General features: G+C 41.6%; 1 protein-coding gene across 1 annotated transcript in view; it reads left to right on the top strand.

The window, feature by feature from the left end:
- Positions 1-16,665, top strand: part of LOC146989450 (protein TANC1-like) — an 87,713-nt gene that overhangs the window by 44,226 nt on the left and 26,822 nt on the right. The window contains 3 exon segments of the mRNA XM_085773012.1: positions 3,703-3,934; positions 5,534-5,700; positions 15,527-15,835. Coding sequence (XP_085629138.1) covers positions 3,703-3,934; positions 5,534-5,700; positions 15,527-15,835 — 708 coding nt within the window.

Genomic DNA, 16,665 nt, shown 5'->3' with positions numbered 1-16,665 from the left:
ACCTTAAAGGGATAGTTCAACATTTTGGCAAATTGGCCCATTGCCATAATCGCTATAGTCATAGCAGTAGGTTCATTACCTTTAATTGTAGGTGTAAGCTATTTTCAGTACGGCGGAGCGCAGCAGCTGGCTGCTCAGAGCTACGCTATGGAGGCTAAGGGAATTTCTTGGTTTCCCTCATTAAACTCATCAAATTCAACATCCCAAAACTCCACAGCGCTTTTGTAGACAAGTTGTGACCTGCACAACCACCACGCTATGAGATAATGACGGAACAATATGAAACGGAGCCGTTTTCGAGGTAAATTCATACAAAACCGCTGATGCGCGTTGCGTTCAGGGACAGTTTTTCAGCAAGCAGTCTCCGTATTTACCCTGAATTTACCTCGAAAACGGCTCCATTTCGTATCGTTCCGTCATTATCTCATAGCGTGGTGGTTGTGCAGGTCACAACTTGTCTACAAAAGCGCTGTGGAGTTTTGGGATGTTGAATTTGATGAGTTTAATGAGGGAAACCAAGAAATTCCCTTAGCCTCCATAGCGTAGCTCTGAGCAGCCAGCTGCTGCGCTCCGCCGTACTGAAAATAGCTTACACCTACAATTAAAGGTAACGAACCTACTGCTATGACTATAGGGATTATGACAATGGGCCAATTTGCCAAAATGTTGAACTATCACTTTAACACTATAAATTATTCAACCTTGGTGCTGGACCTGCTAACTATAGGTTTGAGAGTTTGGGCCGGCGCTGTAGTTTCTGTTGTGTGAACTTGAACTGCTAACTTTTCAAAATAAAACTCGGTCCATTCGTCGATCACTGTGGACAAACTGAGCATATTCACCATAAAACATGGAGCTAATCTCTGATCCATCGGCGCGACTTCTTGCCCTCCTCCACTTTTGCCTTTTAAACCTTAAATCTGACTTTGTTCATCAATCAAGCTCCACATCTCCTCTCCGACTCCACTCAGACTCTTTAAAGCAGCAGCAGCGTGGACACACCGGTCCTCACAGAGATACAACAGCACACAGTCACAGTTCAGTACAGGTCTCTGTGTTCAGTCTGCTGACTCACCTGCAGTCACAACAGACGTAAGAAAAGCAATTGTACTCACATTAGAGTCTCTTGTTTTTATAGCCATGTGTTGTATTATGTATTATGGCTTCCTGCACTCCTCTCTGCAGATTTGTAAGTAAGTGCGGTAATATAATCCATCAGCCCAAACAGTGCTGTGGGGAGCTATGAGCTGTTACAGGCGAGGGAGGGATCGTTTCAAAGTGATAAACACACCTCAACATTTCATTTTATTTCTTTATTTATTTCATACACAGCTACGCCGGCTGCCCCGTTTGCACCACGAGGTTTTTTAATGTCAGATTCTCTTTTTTCTCTCTGTGAGCACATGTCCGACATGCTGCTGCTGCTGCTGATGCTGCTGCTGCTGCTGCTGCTGCTGCTGCTGATTGCATCACGTCGTAAGATGACATGGAAGCTTCTAAATTTACTAACATGGCCTCAATAAGAGTTTCCATGGGAACAAGTCAGACTACTTGTGATGTTCACCCAAGTAAAATCATTGATAATGTTCGCTGCCTACGTGGACCGCTCACGGCTGAGGCTGGGACGTCTTCTAAATCTCTAATAGATCGATGCACAAACACCTTTATGTATTTTATTCGTTTATTTATCTGCTGCAGTTTACAGACTCCTTCGGTGCAGAAATCCAGATTATTATTAGTCGTTGTTCTATTGCCTGAATAAACCAACATATATTTGCTGTATGTTTTGCAGTAATATGTTGATGCATCAGCTGGTTTTAGGGTTATTTCTCTGTGACATTAGTGTCCGTCTTCTCGTCTCGGGGTATGAAAAGATAATTCCCTCTGAACAGCAGCTCAATTCAGGCAGTAATATTTGTTCTCCTCCTCCTGCTGCTGCACAAACACCACATCACACACGTAAACACACACACACACACACACACACACAATGCTACAATCAGCTGACCTCACTATTTACAGTGATGACAGGAATGTGCATCATGTAATCACTGTAAAAACCTGGCTCCTTATAGATTCAGACTGTGGCTCATCAGATTCAAAATAAACCAGGTGGTTGTTGTTGTTGTTGTTGTGCGTTCAGGCTGAAAGCACACGTGTAAATAGTTGTAAGTTTTATATTCAGTGCATTAGTTTTAGTTTAAGTCTGTGCCGATGGAAGATGGATGAACGAACTGAAGACCTTTTTTCAAATGTTTTTTTTCCCTCCCATTAGATTCACAACCTCCAGTTTTTACAGACTGAAAACTTTTGGCCTCGTGTGGACCTGAGACACAAACTTTGACAAATTCAGACTTGAATCAAGAAAAACTTGGACTCAACTTTGACTTGAGCACTAATGACTCGTGACCATGGATGCACCGATTCGGCTTTTTCAGTCCCAATGCTGCTACCGATACCACTGTTGAATTAATAAACTGTACACCTCACCATGAGGAAGACAGTGAAGTTCATCAGGCTTGACTTTAGAATTGATCGGTGTCATGGATCGGCCCCATTATCCGACACAATCTAGCTGGATATTTATAATGTTTGAAATGTATTTATTTGGATAAACCCCTTGAGATGTATCATCTCGTTTTCGATGGGGTCCATATCTGATCTTAACATCGGATCGGTGCATCTCTACTTGTAACTTAACTTAACTTGATCCTTTTGACTCAGAAAGACTTACAGCCTCCCCCATAGACAAAAAATGAAGAATATTTATTATTATTTTGTGCAAAAGTGTAGCCTGGCTGTCAGGAGCAGACGTGACTTTGATCGACATCTGAAAATCCCAGATCCAAACCTGAACTATTCAGAGAACCAATCATGTTGCACGTGATGATAATTGATAATTGTGCAGACAAAATAAAACAGCAGTGAGCGGGGAAGATGATAGTCGGCCATCTTGAATCATAACGTCACACATCATACCCCTCTACATGTTTACTTTTAAGGAAACAGGGTAATACGTTTTATTACTGATAATGCTCCATTTATTACATTACAAAAGATGTTTTACCTTTCTCTTGTGTTGAAGTCACCACTGACCCGTTTTCAGGTTTTAAATGCATAAAAGTACCACATAGATTTATTTATAGCATCAGGGCTTTTTGACTTTGTCAGGAACCTCTATTTAAACAAAATAAAACACAATTTTCTAAAATGCTCTGGTTAAAATTATGACATTTGTGGTGTTAGGGTCAATATTGACCTGGTTATAACAATAAAAACTGACAGTTAAGTGCAAAACCAACATTTTCATGGATAAAGAAGCCTAACAATGTAACCAAGAGATGAGAAACAAATGGGATGATAAATAATTGTTTTAGTGTGTTTTACAGCTGATTTAAGACTCGGGTCAAAACCGACACTAACACCATAGATGGAAGCAGAAAGCTACAAGAGGAAGGTTCAGTTGAAGCCAAGGGGTAAACTGACAAAAAAGGCTCAGGGGCAAAAAATATTAAAACCAATATTTTCATGGATAAGGAAGCCTAACAATGTAACCAAGAGAAGAAAAACAGATGGATGAAATCAAATGTTTTTAGTGTATTTTACAGCTGATTTAAAACTGACCCTAACACCATAGATGGTAGCAGGAAGCTAACACAAGACGAAGGTTAACAAGTTTTTGCCTCTCTCTCTCTCTACCAGGTGGTGGCGTACCATTTCTGCCAAGCCGACAACACCTACACCTGCCTCGTACCCGAGTTTGTGCACAGCGTCGCCGCCCTGCTGGCCAGAGCTCCACAGCTGGCGCCGTACAGGGAGCTGCTGGTGCAGGAGCCGCAGCTGCAGAACACGCTGAGCCTGAGGTCCTGCGTCCAGGACCCCATCGCTGCCTTCAGGAAGGGCGTCTTAGAGCCGATCGCCAGCCTGCGCAAGGGTAATGGAGCTCTCTCACACACACACACACACACACACACACACACACACACACACACTTAAAAGGATAGTTCACCCAAAATTGAAATGTCCCTCATGATCTCCTCCCCCTCATGTGGACTAAGGGCTGGGAGAAGTTTCAGAGTCCTCCGTGGCTTCTCTGAGTTACAGGGGGTCTCGGCGTAGCAGTGCATGTCCATATGACGGTTGAGAATAGATACCAACTGTCTTCGTAACAAAAAGACACACCAAAAAACATCCAAATACCTCCATGCTGCTCGTATGTAATGTCCGTCTTGTATTGAAGCCCCGAAATGCGAAATTGTCCCGAAAAAAATGTAATAAGTCTATATTTCAAGCTTGTTTGTAGCGGAAGCTCCTCTTCCTGGTCCAATTTGGACGGAAACAAGCTTGAAATATAGACTTATTTAATTTTTTTCTGAACAATTTCGCATTTCGGGGCTTCAATACAAGACAGACATTACATACGAGCAGCATGGAGGTATTTGGATGTTTTTTGGTGTGTCTTTTTGTTACGAAGACAGTTGGTATCCATTTGCAACCGTCATATGGACATGCACTGCTACGCCGAGACCCCCTGTAACTCAGAGAAGCCACGGAGGACTCTGAAACTTCAATTTTGGGTGAACTATCCCTTTAAAGACAAATGTGCTGATGTGATATTTAAATTTAAAGACCCTTTAAAAGTTTAAAATAGTATCAGTTTTAAGGTGGGAAACTGTCTGCTCCCCTCACAACGCAATTAGGCGGCTTTCTGCCATCTCCTGTGTGGAATAGCTCGTTAATGACGACGACGACGACGGGCTCATAGATTATTTTTTTCCCCTGCACAGTTTAAGGTCAGCGGTTTGAAGCGCTGCACGGTGCGAAACAGATGTTAGGTCATTTACATAGGGAATGATGAGTGTTGATTTTTGAGTGAATCATCAGCAGCCCCACTGGATTTCAAGGTCACACACACTAATTCTCTGGAGAGAGATGGCGGCTCGCTGCCTGAGACTCTTCTGGGGCGTAATATTGCTCATGATGATACAGTTTAGTCAGCCCAGATTGATGCGTTATCATTATTATTACAACGGCCGCGGCCCCTCCACAGTCTGAGTGTAGGCTACAGCAGCACAGGAGTGGTTCGTCTACTCCATCTCTATTAAGCAGGTTAGTAAAAAAAAAAAAAACCTGGAGAGCCCTTGTGTCTGAGTGTGTGAGTCCTCACCGAGGCCAGCGGGGATGTAATGCAGCGACAGCAGAGATGATGTGAAACATGACGGATACGTCCTGTTTCCAGATAATACACACCGACGGCCTCTGGCCTCGCTCTGCAGGATATAATCAATATCAGAAGACGGTGTGTGTTGTTGTTTTTTTTGTTTTTTTTCATCTCTCTCAATGTTTCCGGTGCTGGAAATCAAAGATGCATCTGTGTTTTAGCCTTGAAAGCCCTGATTAAACCTCCCTACATCTGTCTTTATTATCTGGTTAATGTGATTTACAGTATATCTGGTGCTTTTATGAGCTTCAGCCTCTGTTTGTTTGTGTGTTTGTTTGTGTGTTTGTGTGTGTGTTTGCTTTCCCCTCTCAGAGCGGCGGCTGCCTGAGGAAGACTACATCATCTTGGTCGATAGTCTTAACGAGGCGGAGTTCCACAAGCCGGACTACGGAGACACCATCGCCACCTTCATCACCAAGATCGTCCCCAAGTTTCCTCCCTGGCTGAAGCTGGTGGTCACGGTCCGGACCGGCCTGGTGGTGAGTCAGATTTATAAATATGAAATGTGTGTGTGTGTGTGTGTGTGTGTGTGTGTGTGTGTGTGTGTGTGTGTGTGTGTGTGTGTGTGTGTGTGTGTGTGTGTGTGTGTGTGTGTGTGTGTGTGTGTGTGTGTGTGTGTGAATGGTTACCTATTTATATGTGTTAGCCCTGTGACAGACCGGCAGCACTAATGGATGCACTGAAAGAATGTGACAGGAAAGAGGACACACTAACACCAGACCTCATCTCAGTGTAGATTGAAATTCAGTCTGGGAACCACCCATTAAAAGGATAGTTCACCCAAAATTGAAATTTCTCACTCATTATCTCCTCCTCCCCCTCATGTGGACTAAGGGCTGGGAGAAGTTTCAGAGTCCTCCGTGGCTTCTCTGAGTTACAGGGGGTCTCGGCGTAGCAGTGCATGTCCATATGACGGTTGCAAATGGATACCAACTGTCTTCGTAACAAAAAGACACACCAAAAAACATCCAAATACCTCCATGCTGCTCGTATGTAATGTCCGTCTTGTATTGAAGCCCTGACATGAGAAATTGCCCTGAAAAAAATTAAATAAGTCTATATTTCAAGCTTGTTTTGTAGCGGAAGCTTTTCGAAGCTCCTCTTCCCAGTTCGTCAAATTTGGACGAACTGGGAAGAGGACAGACCCTGGTTCGTCCAAATTTGACGAATTTTGCATTTCGGGGCTTCAATACAAGACGGACATTACATACGAGCAGCATGGAGGTATTTGGATGTTTTTTGGTGTGTCTATTTGTTACAAAGAAAAGTGGTATCCATTTGCAAGCGACAGAAAACCGATGAGGAAAAAAAGCTAAACGTTGCTCTTTGTTCAAAATAAACTTGCGGTCTAAACTACTTTCTAACGCTGCATCGAAAGTTAAAGCGTCTGCCGCCATGTTGGATCAACAAGCTATCAACAAAGTAGCCTCGGTGTGTCGTCATCGTCTCCCCCGCTCTGTGATTGGCTGCCTAGTTGAGGGGGAAATTGGGTCCATGGTTTCCAGGCTGACTTGCAGAGCGATTAAATTTGCTCTGCAAGGCATCATGGGTAAACCCAGGCTAGACATACTCATTCATTTGAATTAAAGGGCGACATTGTTTCATGCAAACAGAAAATACAGTTCTTTGGACAATGCAAAACTTTAAAAAAATAATGCAAATAGTAATAACTGAGTTTATTTGAGTTGTATCAGGTATTTTAGCGACATCCCCTTTTATAATTGTGGTTTATAGAGAAAAGAACTGTTTTGGTGGTACAAGGACTTTTTGGTTTGACCCCAAAGCAGCAGGACTGACAGTTCATGCTGCGTCCAGTGTGTTTATCAATATGAAGAACAGGTGCAGTCGACCGCTCGCTCAGCTGAAGACGTGGCCGGTCGTACCAGATCAAGACGACTGGACAATCTTTTATTTTTGGCTAGAAAATGTATCTCGTTCAATTGGACCAGTGAGAAAAACCTCCCACCGAGAGAGAGAGTTCTTCCTGTGGAGAGACTAAGTGCCAAGTTAAAGGGGAATGACAACAGTTTTCTGGGCATGTGGCCGAGGGATCTAAGTGAAATCATCCAGGGGGGGGGGGGGGTTATACTTAGACAGTCCCAGACCGATGATAAGAAATGTGCAAGGCCACATATGACTTCATCTGTTGATATGTCGTGACTTTCTTTCTTTCTTTCTTTCTTTCTGTTTAATTTTTTGGTTTGTTGATTTTTATCTCGTTTTATTCTTGTCTTATCTTCTTAACCCTCCCTAGTTAGTGTGAATGCTGGAAGCATTCACACTATTGTTATTCGGTTCGGCCATTTTCTGCCTTTCTTCGTCATGTAACTAGTCCTTCATACTTTGTGCTATTTCAACAATTCAAATATCAAAATGTTCAGCCTTTTCGGGACAGGTGTGCTATGTCTTTTCTCTTTTCAACTATTCATTCTTTTTGCAATATTCAACTATTTCTGATTTTTTTTCCCCCATAGAGAATGCATTGGAACAGTCTTGAAACTCTTCAAATCTTCTTACTTCTTTCAGCCTTTAAAGCGTCCACATACTTTCAGCTAGAGACTTCATTCAAATTCTGAGCTGTAAACAAACTTCTAATGTATTCATCCTGTATTTACAACTTTTTCATAGCTTGTACCGTTTTTGAGATAAATCCTTTAAAAGCACATGAGGATTTCTGACAAATTTCACACTTTTCAATGAGTGTGTATGGGGTTGGGTCAGAGTGAGTGACATCATCGTTAGAGTGAGAGGGATCGAAAAAACATTCAGGATTTTTTCTGGATAAATTGCCAGCACGGCCACAAATTAAACTCTAGACACATGATTTCCTCACCGGTTTGTAGCCACACTTGTCGTGTCTCATTTAATGTGCTCAAAACAGCAGACAGACTTACAGAATTGTCTCTGTGAGCCTAATTGTGCAGCTAGACCCGCTCCAGTGGCTCATCCACTTCAATAGAAAAGTAGGAGCTGATTTTTTTAGAAAAGCAGAAATGCCCCCCTTTTCTACCTTGCGACCCTGAGAAAAGTTTTTGCCCTACAAACATTTAATGCACATCAATGTGCTCAGGAAGGTCTCCTTGCCAAGATGGTCAGGACCACATTCTGATAAGAGGTACGGTTCTCTTTTTCTGGGCTGTTTTCGGAAGCTGCACTGAGCTCAAATCTCTCTGCTCTGCTCTGCTCTGTGTGCAGTTGGTCCAGCTGTAGGGGCCAGCTCGTTATCAAAGTCTTTAAATAGAACAGGTCAGGTGCAGCCTGGCCGCTCGTTAAGATGTTTTTAAACACAGCCCCACACACACACATGATAAACCAGACTGACAGAGGATGTCCACGCACAAACACAGGCATCACACTCACACACAGACACACACAGACACTCACACACAGTCACACAGTCACACATGCACGCATACACAAACAAACAATTCCATTCCATTCTTCATTCTTCCATTCTTAGATAATAATTTAAAATATTTTTCAAATGCAGCCAGGGAGCACTCTGCTCTGCAGCAGGAGAAGGAGCTCAACTTTGTAACTTGCTGTTAAGTGCTTTTTAATTCACTTTAATTCACCAAAAAATAGTCACAGGTCACAAAAAAGTCCTCTTCTTGCTTGGTGTGGCTAATTTCTGCACTTTCCTTACTTTTTTTTAAGCATCATTGAAAAATCTCACATTCATCAAAGTCTCAACCTCTCTTCTTCACATCTCCACTGTAGTGTAGGGGTTAGGGTGGCCGTTTGCCAACCCCAAGGTCACTGGTTCGAATCTAAGGGAAGAACTCTTGTTATGTTATGTTGAATTCTGCTCTCCTCCACCGCCTTCAATTGGTTACAGGTGTTTGTTATCTCCTTGATTACTCGTACCAGTTTGCAGCACATCATCACATTACAATGAATGACAACAGTCTTGAAAGCAGTGTGCTCTCTGTAGCCGAGTGGCAGAGTAAAGGCTTTATGATCATAAGGTCATAGGTTCGATTCCTGCCTCAGTCATTTCACATCATTGCTTGACTTTTGATTCCAATTATTCAGCTGTCATTGGACAGTCTTTGATTCCTCATAGTATAAAGCTCATTGTAACTCAGGTTCTCTGTGGCCGTATGGTTAGTGTGTTAGGTTACCACTCATGGAGTTGTGGGTTCAATTCCTTCCACGGACATGTTTCTTGTATGCCATTCCGCATGTCTTTGTCAATTTATTCTGCTAATTCAGCATGGTTCAGCATTGGGTTTCAGCATTCACACGCATGTTCCGTTAGGAAATGCTGTTTCTAGTTCATTATTAGTGTGAATGCTGGAAGCATTCACACTATTGTTATTCGGTTCGGCCATTTTCTGCCTTTCTTCGTCATGTAACTAGTCCTTCATACTTTGTGCTATTTCAACAATTCAAATATCAAAATGTTCAGCCTTTTCGGGACAGGTGTGCTATGTCTTTTCTCTTTTCAACTATTCATACTTTTTGCAATATTCAACTATTTCTGATTTTTTTTTCCCCATAGAGAATGCATTGGAACAGTCTTGAAACTCTTCAAATCTTCTTACTTCTTTCAGCCTTTAAAGCGTCCACATACTTTCAGCTAGAGACTTCATTCAAATCCTGAGCTGTAGACAAACTTCTAATGTATTCATCCTGTATTTACAACTTTTTCATAGCTTGTACCGTTTTTGAGATAAATCCTTTAAAAGCACATGAGGATTTCTGACAAATTTCACACTTTTCAATGAGTGTGTATGGGGTTGGGTCAGAGTGAGTGACATCATCGTTAGAGTGAGAGGGATCGAAAAAACATTCAGGATTTTTTCTGGATAAATTGCCAGCACGGCCACAAATTAAACTCTAGACACATGATTTCCTCACCGGTTTGTAGCCACACTTGTCGTGTCTCATTTAATGTGCTCAAAACAGCAGACAGACTTACAGAATTGTCTCAGTGAGCCTAATTGTCCAGCTAGACCCGCTCCAGTGGCTCATTGACTTCAATATAAAAGTAGGAGCTGATTTTTTTAGAAAAGCAGAAATGTCCCCCTTTTCTACCTTGCGACCCTGAGAAAAGTTTTTGCCCTACAAACATTTAATGCACATCAATGTGCTCAGGAAGGTCTCCTTGCCCAGATGGTCAGGACCACATTCTGATAAGAGGTACGGTTCTCTTTTTCTGGGCTGTTTTCAGAAGCTGCTCTGAGCTCAAATCTCTCTGCTCTGCTCTGCTCTGCTCTGTGTGCAGTGGCCAGCTGTTGGGGCCAGCTCGTTAACAAAGTCTATAGTGCAGGTGCAGCCTGGCCGCTCGTTAAGATGTTTTTAAACACAGCCCCACACACACACATGATAAACCAGACTGACAGAGGATGTCCACGCACAAACACAGGCATCACACTCACACAGACAGACACACACAGACACTCACACACAGGCCTAGTCCACACGAACACGGGTATTTTTGAAACCGAACTTTTCTGGACCCCGGTTAAAAAAAAATTCGCGTCCACACCACCGGTGTGATAAAAAATAACTCCGTCCACATGAAACCGCAAATCCGTCTTCATGTGCATTCCAAAGCAGTAGGTGGTGATATCACTCCTAACAGGAAAGCAGCTATAACTCCTACAGAGAGAGTGGAGGCTCAAACAGCTCAAACTGACCGGCACCGCGAGTCCGCGCTACTAACAACCCGCCCGTAATCTCTTGTTTATGACAGATACGAAAATACACAAATACACACATCGCAACGATAATCCATCGATCCACTGATTGATTCTGAAAGGCTTCATTGAAAACAAATGTACAGGACGGAAGGAAGCAACACAGTGGGGAAGTGACCGCAATTTACAATTTGATAAAAGCCTATTTTAGCCATATCAGCATGGTGGGGTCCGCCCGCTATTCCGACATGTCTCTATTTAGACATCCCGCTATTAGACGACATCCCTCTATCTAGACATGCCGGTAGTCCGACACTTTTTGATACCGCTATTCCGATTTTTTTTTTTTTTTTTTACAGCTGCGATACCCAGGCGCGTCTCTCTCTCTTTTCTTTTCAGCATGCCTGTCACCGGTTTGATGAGGGAGTGATGTTCTTAATTTCAACAACTCAACTATCAAGTCGCAAACAAAACTAACACACATGATAAACAAACAGAACTATGCTGCAGTTTGTTTGTCAAGTTAACCTGTCACCTTCAGCACCACGGACAGCGGAGAGCTGCGTCTGTGAGCGTCTGGGCTCTGGGCTTAGGGCCTGGGGCCTCATTTATCAAAACTGTAAGTAAGCAGTGTAAAACTGCTGCTACTAAATGTTTTGCTTAGGCCTACGGAGAAAAGACACCCAAAATATTTACACCTTTTTCAGATCTATCAAACTGTGCATGCACAACTCTCCGCAATTTCTCTTTGATAAATCAAACTGGATACAAGAATGGTGTGCATTTGTGCACGTGAACACACCTCTGCCCCCGGAATGCCTAGACACCATAGATATATAAACGTTTATATATCTATGCTAGACACAACCATATATGGTCAGCACGTGCATATTAATTAGCCATGTGCTCTCTGTGGAGCAGCAACAAAGTTATTCTCTCTTCAGCTGACTTCAGTGACAGAATAATAACAGTCTCAGTAGCTGCAGATCAGGGGTGCTGCTGCCGGTGTGTTTTTAAACTTGGAGGGTTTGTTTTTTCTTCTCTCTTATAGGCCTATGTATTTGTGTTCTCAGATGAAGAAAAAAAATCAGGACAGGTCTGACTATAACGTAGCCTAATCAATCAATGTCGGAAAAGCTGAATGTTTGAAAAATAGTAAAGTGCCCCTACTCCGACAATGAAAAAAAGAATCTCGGAATAGTGGGACGCTTGAAAAATAAAATTAGAAGTCAATGTCGAAATAGCGGCATGTCGGAATAGCAGCATGTAACCACATATGGTGACCACGCGGTTTTGTATTAGTGTCGGCATGTTTAGTGATTATTGATATTCACAGGAGCTTCTGAGTGGTCAGCGCATGGTCAGCGTCGAGAACTTGACGTGCTAGCAACAGTAACTAACTAGGGAGGGCAGGGATTTCTGAAAAATGTCCGGTTTTCCTGTCCACACGTGAAGCTGAAACCGGAGTTTTCGAAAAAGTTCACCCTGGACTCCGGTTACAAAAAACTCCGGTTTCAGGAGCCCAGTTCTGCGGTTACGTGTGGACGAAAGGCCAAACCGTGTAGAGAAACACACGGTTTCAAAAATACCCGGGTTCGTATGGACGGGGCCACAGTCATACATGCACACATACACAAACAAACAATTCCATTCCATTCTTCATTCTTCCATTCTTAGATAATAATTTTAAATAGGGAGCTCTCTGCTCTCATTCAACCCAATGCATTTTTTTCACAGCAGCAGGAGAAGGAGCTCAACTTTGTAACTTGCTGTTAAGTGCTTTTTCATTTTAATTCACCAAAAAATAGTCAAAGGTCACAAAAAAGTCCTCTTCTTGCTTGGTGTGGCTAATTTCTGCACTTTCCTTACTTTTTTTTTAAGCCATCATTGAAAAATCTCACATTCATCATCAAAGTCTCGGGTTCGATTCCTGCCTCAGTCATTTCACATCATTGCTTGACTTTTGATTCCAATTATTCAGCTGTCATTGGACAGTCTTTGATTCCTCATAAAGCTCATTGTAACTCAGGTTCTCTGTGGCCGTATGGTTAGTGTGTTAGGTTACCACTCATGAAATTGTGGGTTCAATTCCTTCCATGGACATGTTTCTTGTATGCCATTCCGCATGTCTTTGTCAATTTATTCTGCTAATTCAGCATGGTTCAGCATTGGGTTTCAGCATTCACACGCATGTTCCGTTAGGAAATGCTGTTTCTAGTTATAAATAATGTAAGTAAAATCTGATTAATGACCTTTAAAGACTAAAATTAATCAAACTAATAGTTCAGCTCAGTTCAGTTTATTGCCATAACCCTATAATAAATAATGAGAATAAAAGAATAGAATAGAAATAGACACATACACGACTCATTTCTCAACAAAACGTCTCGGTTGCATCAGTTTCATCCTCAACAGTTTCTCTGAAACGACTTTGTTTTGCCCGTGGAAGCTGTTGACAACGAGGTCTGAGGATTATTAAGAGATGCTGTTTCTCTAAAAAAGATGTTTGCTTGAATTATTTACATGTGATTTTTAAATGTTTTTAGTGCATCAGATGAAACTCTTTTCATCTCTATTGTACTGGGACGTGGACTCCTGTGAGCTGCAGTTCTTCTTTCTTTCTTTCTGACTTTTTTTTTTTTTGCCTAAGAAAAACTTTTAATGCCAGATGAGCCGTGCACACTTAATTAGATGTGGGCGAGTTTCCCAAAAACCCACCAGAGGTAAAAGTGAGAGAACAGGATTTTTATGAAGTGTCACTCTGCGTCTCACGGAGGTTTTCCTCAGCAGCATCACTGTGTGTAGAAGATTGATGTTGTGCTTTTAGCTACTATACTATAGATGTCGTGGCTCTTTCTGGCGCCCGCTGAGCTCCCTAGTCTGATGTATTTTCTCAATCTGGTTGGTAATCCCACCAAACAGCAGACGCATCTGTCCAACGCCAAAGCCAAGTCTCCAAATGCTGCGTGGATTACGCCCTGAATGGATGGTAATACGACTGGGAGTCTGGAGCTTGACAGCCAGCCAGCCAGTTACATAATTGGATTAGTGTTTGGGAATACGCAAAACACATTTGGGGTCTTTTTTCTCCTTTTTTTTTTCCCTTTTTTAATGATGCTTTTTAAACAAACATTAATAAAACCCCAAAATGTAAAGACGAAGACGACATTTATCTGGATTTATTGGACGGTCCTTCACCTTGTTCACAGCAGGTGCCATAACTCCTCTATAACAACCTGGATAAGTGGAGCACAGTTCACCACCACCACCACCACCACAGGCCAATTTGCTTGTGTGCTTCTTTGTTAATGAGGAACTGAGCTGCAACAACATGGAGTCTTCTTTCTTTCTTTCTTTCTTTCTTTCTTTCTTTCTTTCTTTCTTTCTCTCTTCTTTTTTTTTGATCAGTCGACTCATAGCTGGTTTTGGCCGGTGTTGTTGAGCAGTCGAGGACGGCGGAGAGAGAGGAGATGAAATGTGAATCTGAGAGATGCCTGTGAGCAATGTTGGAGCTTGAGTCATTGTCACACCATTTACTGTACTGTATCCCATGGCTCAGTGTGAGTCACAGGCAGCAGCATCTGAGGAATGGCTGCTGCTTTTTTTGGTGCTTTTTTAATTCGTCCTTTGCGAATGCACCAAAAGAGACATCATCATGCTACCTACAACTCTTTAGATACTGTGTTGTGTTGTGTTGTGTTGTGTTGCCTGGTGCGTGGGGGGAGGAGGGGGGCTTTTGCACAAATCACAAATAGTTTCTCGTCTTCTTTTCCTTTTTTTCTTTTTATACTTTATTGCAGGATTGCACAAGTTGTTAGTTCATGTTCCAATACACATCTTTTTAGCCATTGGAGCATTCGTTCTATCTCTGTAATCAGGGCGTCATTGTAAAAGAGAGCCTGCTCTCAATTGGCTTCCCTGAATAAAAAAAAAGGTTTGAAATGAAATGAAATGAAATTCCTACAAAATGTATGCAATTTGTAGTGAAAAACATAAAAAATAAAATAAAATAAAGTTCATGGTAAAAGAAAAAAGAGAAAGTAGAAAAAAGGAATAATAATAATAACTCAACTCAACTCAAAATGTATTTATATAACACATTTAAAAACAACCTTAGTTGCCCAAAGTGCTGCACAACATACAAGTGCTAGCAATATAAATAAAAACAACATAAATCATCAACATAGATTAACTGTAAAATAGTAAAGTAGGGCAATAAGAACAGTTACTAAGATAATGTAAAACAAATAAAAGCTATACTAAAATATGAAAATAAGAGGGAGAAAAAGAGGTGGGACAAAAATATATGTATTTATACATACACGTGTGAGCACATATATATATATATATACAATTTATTATCTTCGGAGATCTAGTAAACATTTCTTCGGGGCTGGACTCTTCACTTTTATTTATTTATATAATCAATCCACTTATTCCATCTTTTCAGACATTCTGGTTCTTGATTTCCGATTCTATATGTCATTTTGTCCATTTCCAAAATATATATTTACAGTTAATTTCCAGTTATTATAAAAGAAGGTGAGATGGATTTTCGCCAGTTTCTTGTTATTTAACTTCAGAGCTGCTATTATATTCTGAGTATTCTGTAGAAGTATTTGTCTTTTTCTCCAGTGTAAAGTTTTCCTTTCCCCTGCAGGAAATCACCACCCTGCTCCCGTTCTCCGGCATCTCTCTGGACATCCTGCCGGACAGCAGCGACCTGGGCGCCGACCTGAGCGACTACATCCACCACCGGGTCGGCGGCAGCGCCCAGGTGGCCGCCAACGTCACCACGCCGACGGGCTCCGCCCCCGACCAGCTGCTGCTCAGCAAGTTCAGCAGCCACCTGTCGACACGCAGCCACGGCTCCGTCCTCTACCTGCAGCTGACCCTGGATCAGTTCCACAGGGGCCACCTGGCCCTGAAGGGGGGCAACTACCTGGTGGTGCCCGTCTCGCTGTCAGAGGTCAGACTCATGCATTACAATACATTATTATTATTATTATTATTATTATTTAAAAACTGTTACAGGGTTCTTACGGATCCTTAAAAAGTCTTAAAAGGCATTGAATTCATTAATCTAAAAACAAGGCCTTCATTGGCATTAAAATGGCTTAAATCAATTTTTCAAAAGTCTTGAAAATGTTAACACATGGTAAGTGGGATTTTATGGTTGTAATTAGTCTCAAATCTCAAAATAATTGGTAACATTCTGACATAGAGAAGTTAGTGGCGGCCGTCAACGCTAAATTTCTCACCAGCTCCCGAGTCAGTGTTTTTTTTCCCGGACTTTTTATGCATTTATTTTGAAAGGACAGCTGGAAAGAGACATTTATTTTGAAAGGACAGCTGGAAAGAGACACAATCCAATGTTCATGTAGCAGTCACTTTACCTTGGATCACATAGGAAAGTGGGTCAAATTGTCCCTAACTCTATGTAATTGATGTGGTGATTTTTTTCTTTTTTCTGCATTTGTGTTTATTATGAAGTCGGTCTTAAATTTCATTTCAAGTGGCTTTACAAAAGTCTTAAAAAGTCTTAAATTTAACTTGGCTTAAGCTGTAGGAACCCTGTGTGTGTTAGTTAGTTAGTTAGTTAGTTAGTTAGTTAGTTAGTTAGTTAGTTAGTTAGTTAGTTAGTTAGTTAGTTAGTTAGTTTCAGTTTATTTCAGACATGTTAAAATAAATAAGAAATATTACAGTAATGGACAGACATGACAAATAAATACTTTACAACACATAGACAACACATGAAAAAAATAAAATAATTGAAATTTTTTTTTTTCATATCCGAAA

The sequence above is a fragment of the Trachurus japonicus genome, chromosome 3 (genome assembly GCF_045865225.1).
Source record: "Trachurus japonicus isolate A0001 chromosome 3, Traja_1.0".
Lineage (NCBI taxonomy): Eukaryota > Metazoa > Chordata > Actinopteri > Carangiformes > Carangidae > Trachurus > Trachurus japonicus.
Note: the sequence above shows the minus strand (reverse complement) of the source record. Positions and strands in the feature narration are given on the sequence as shown.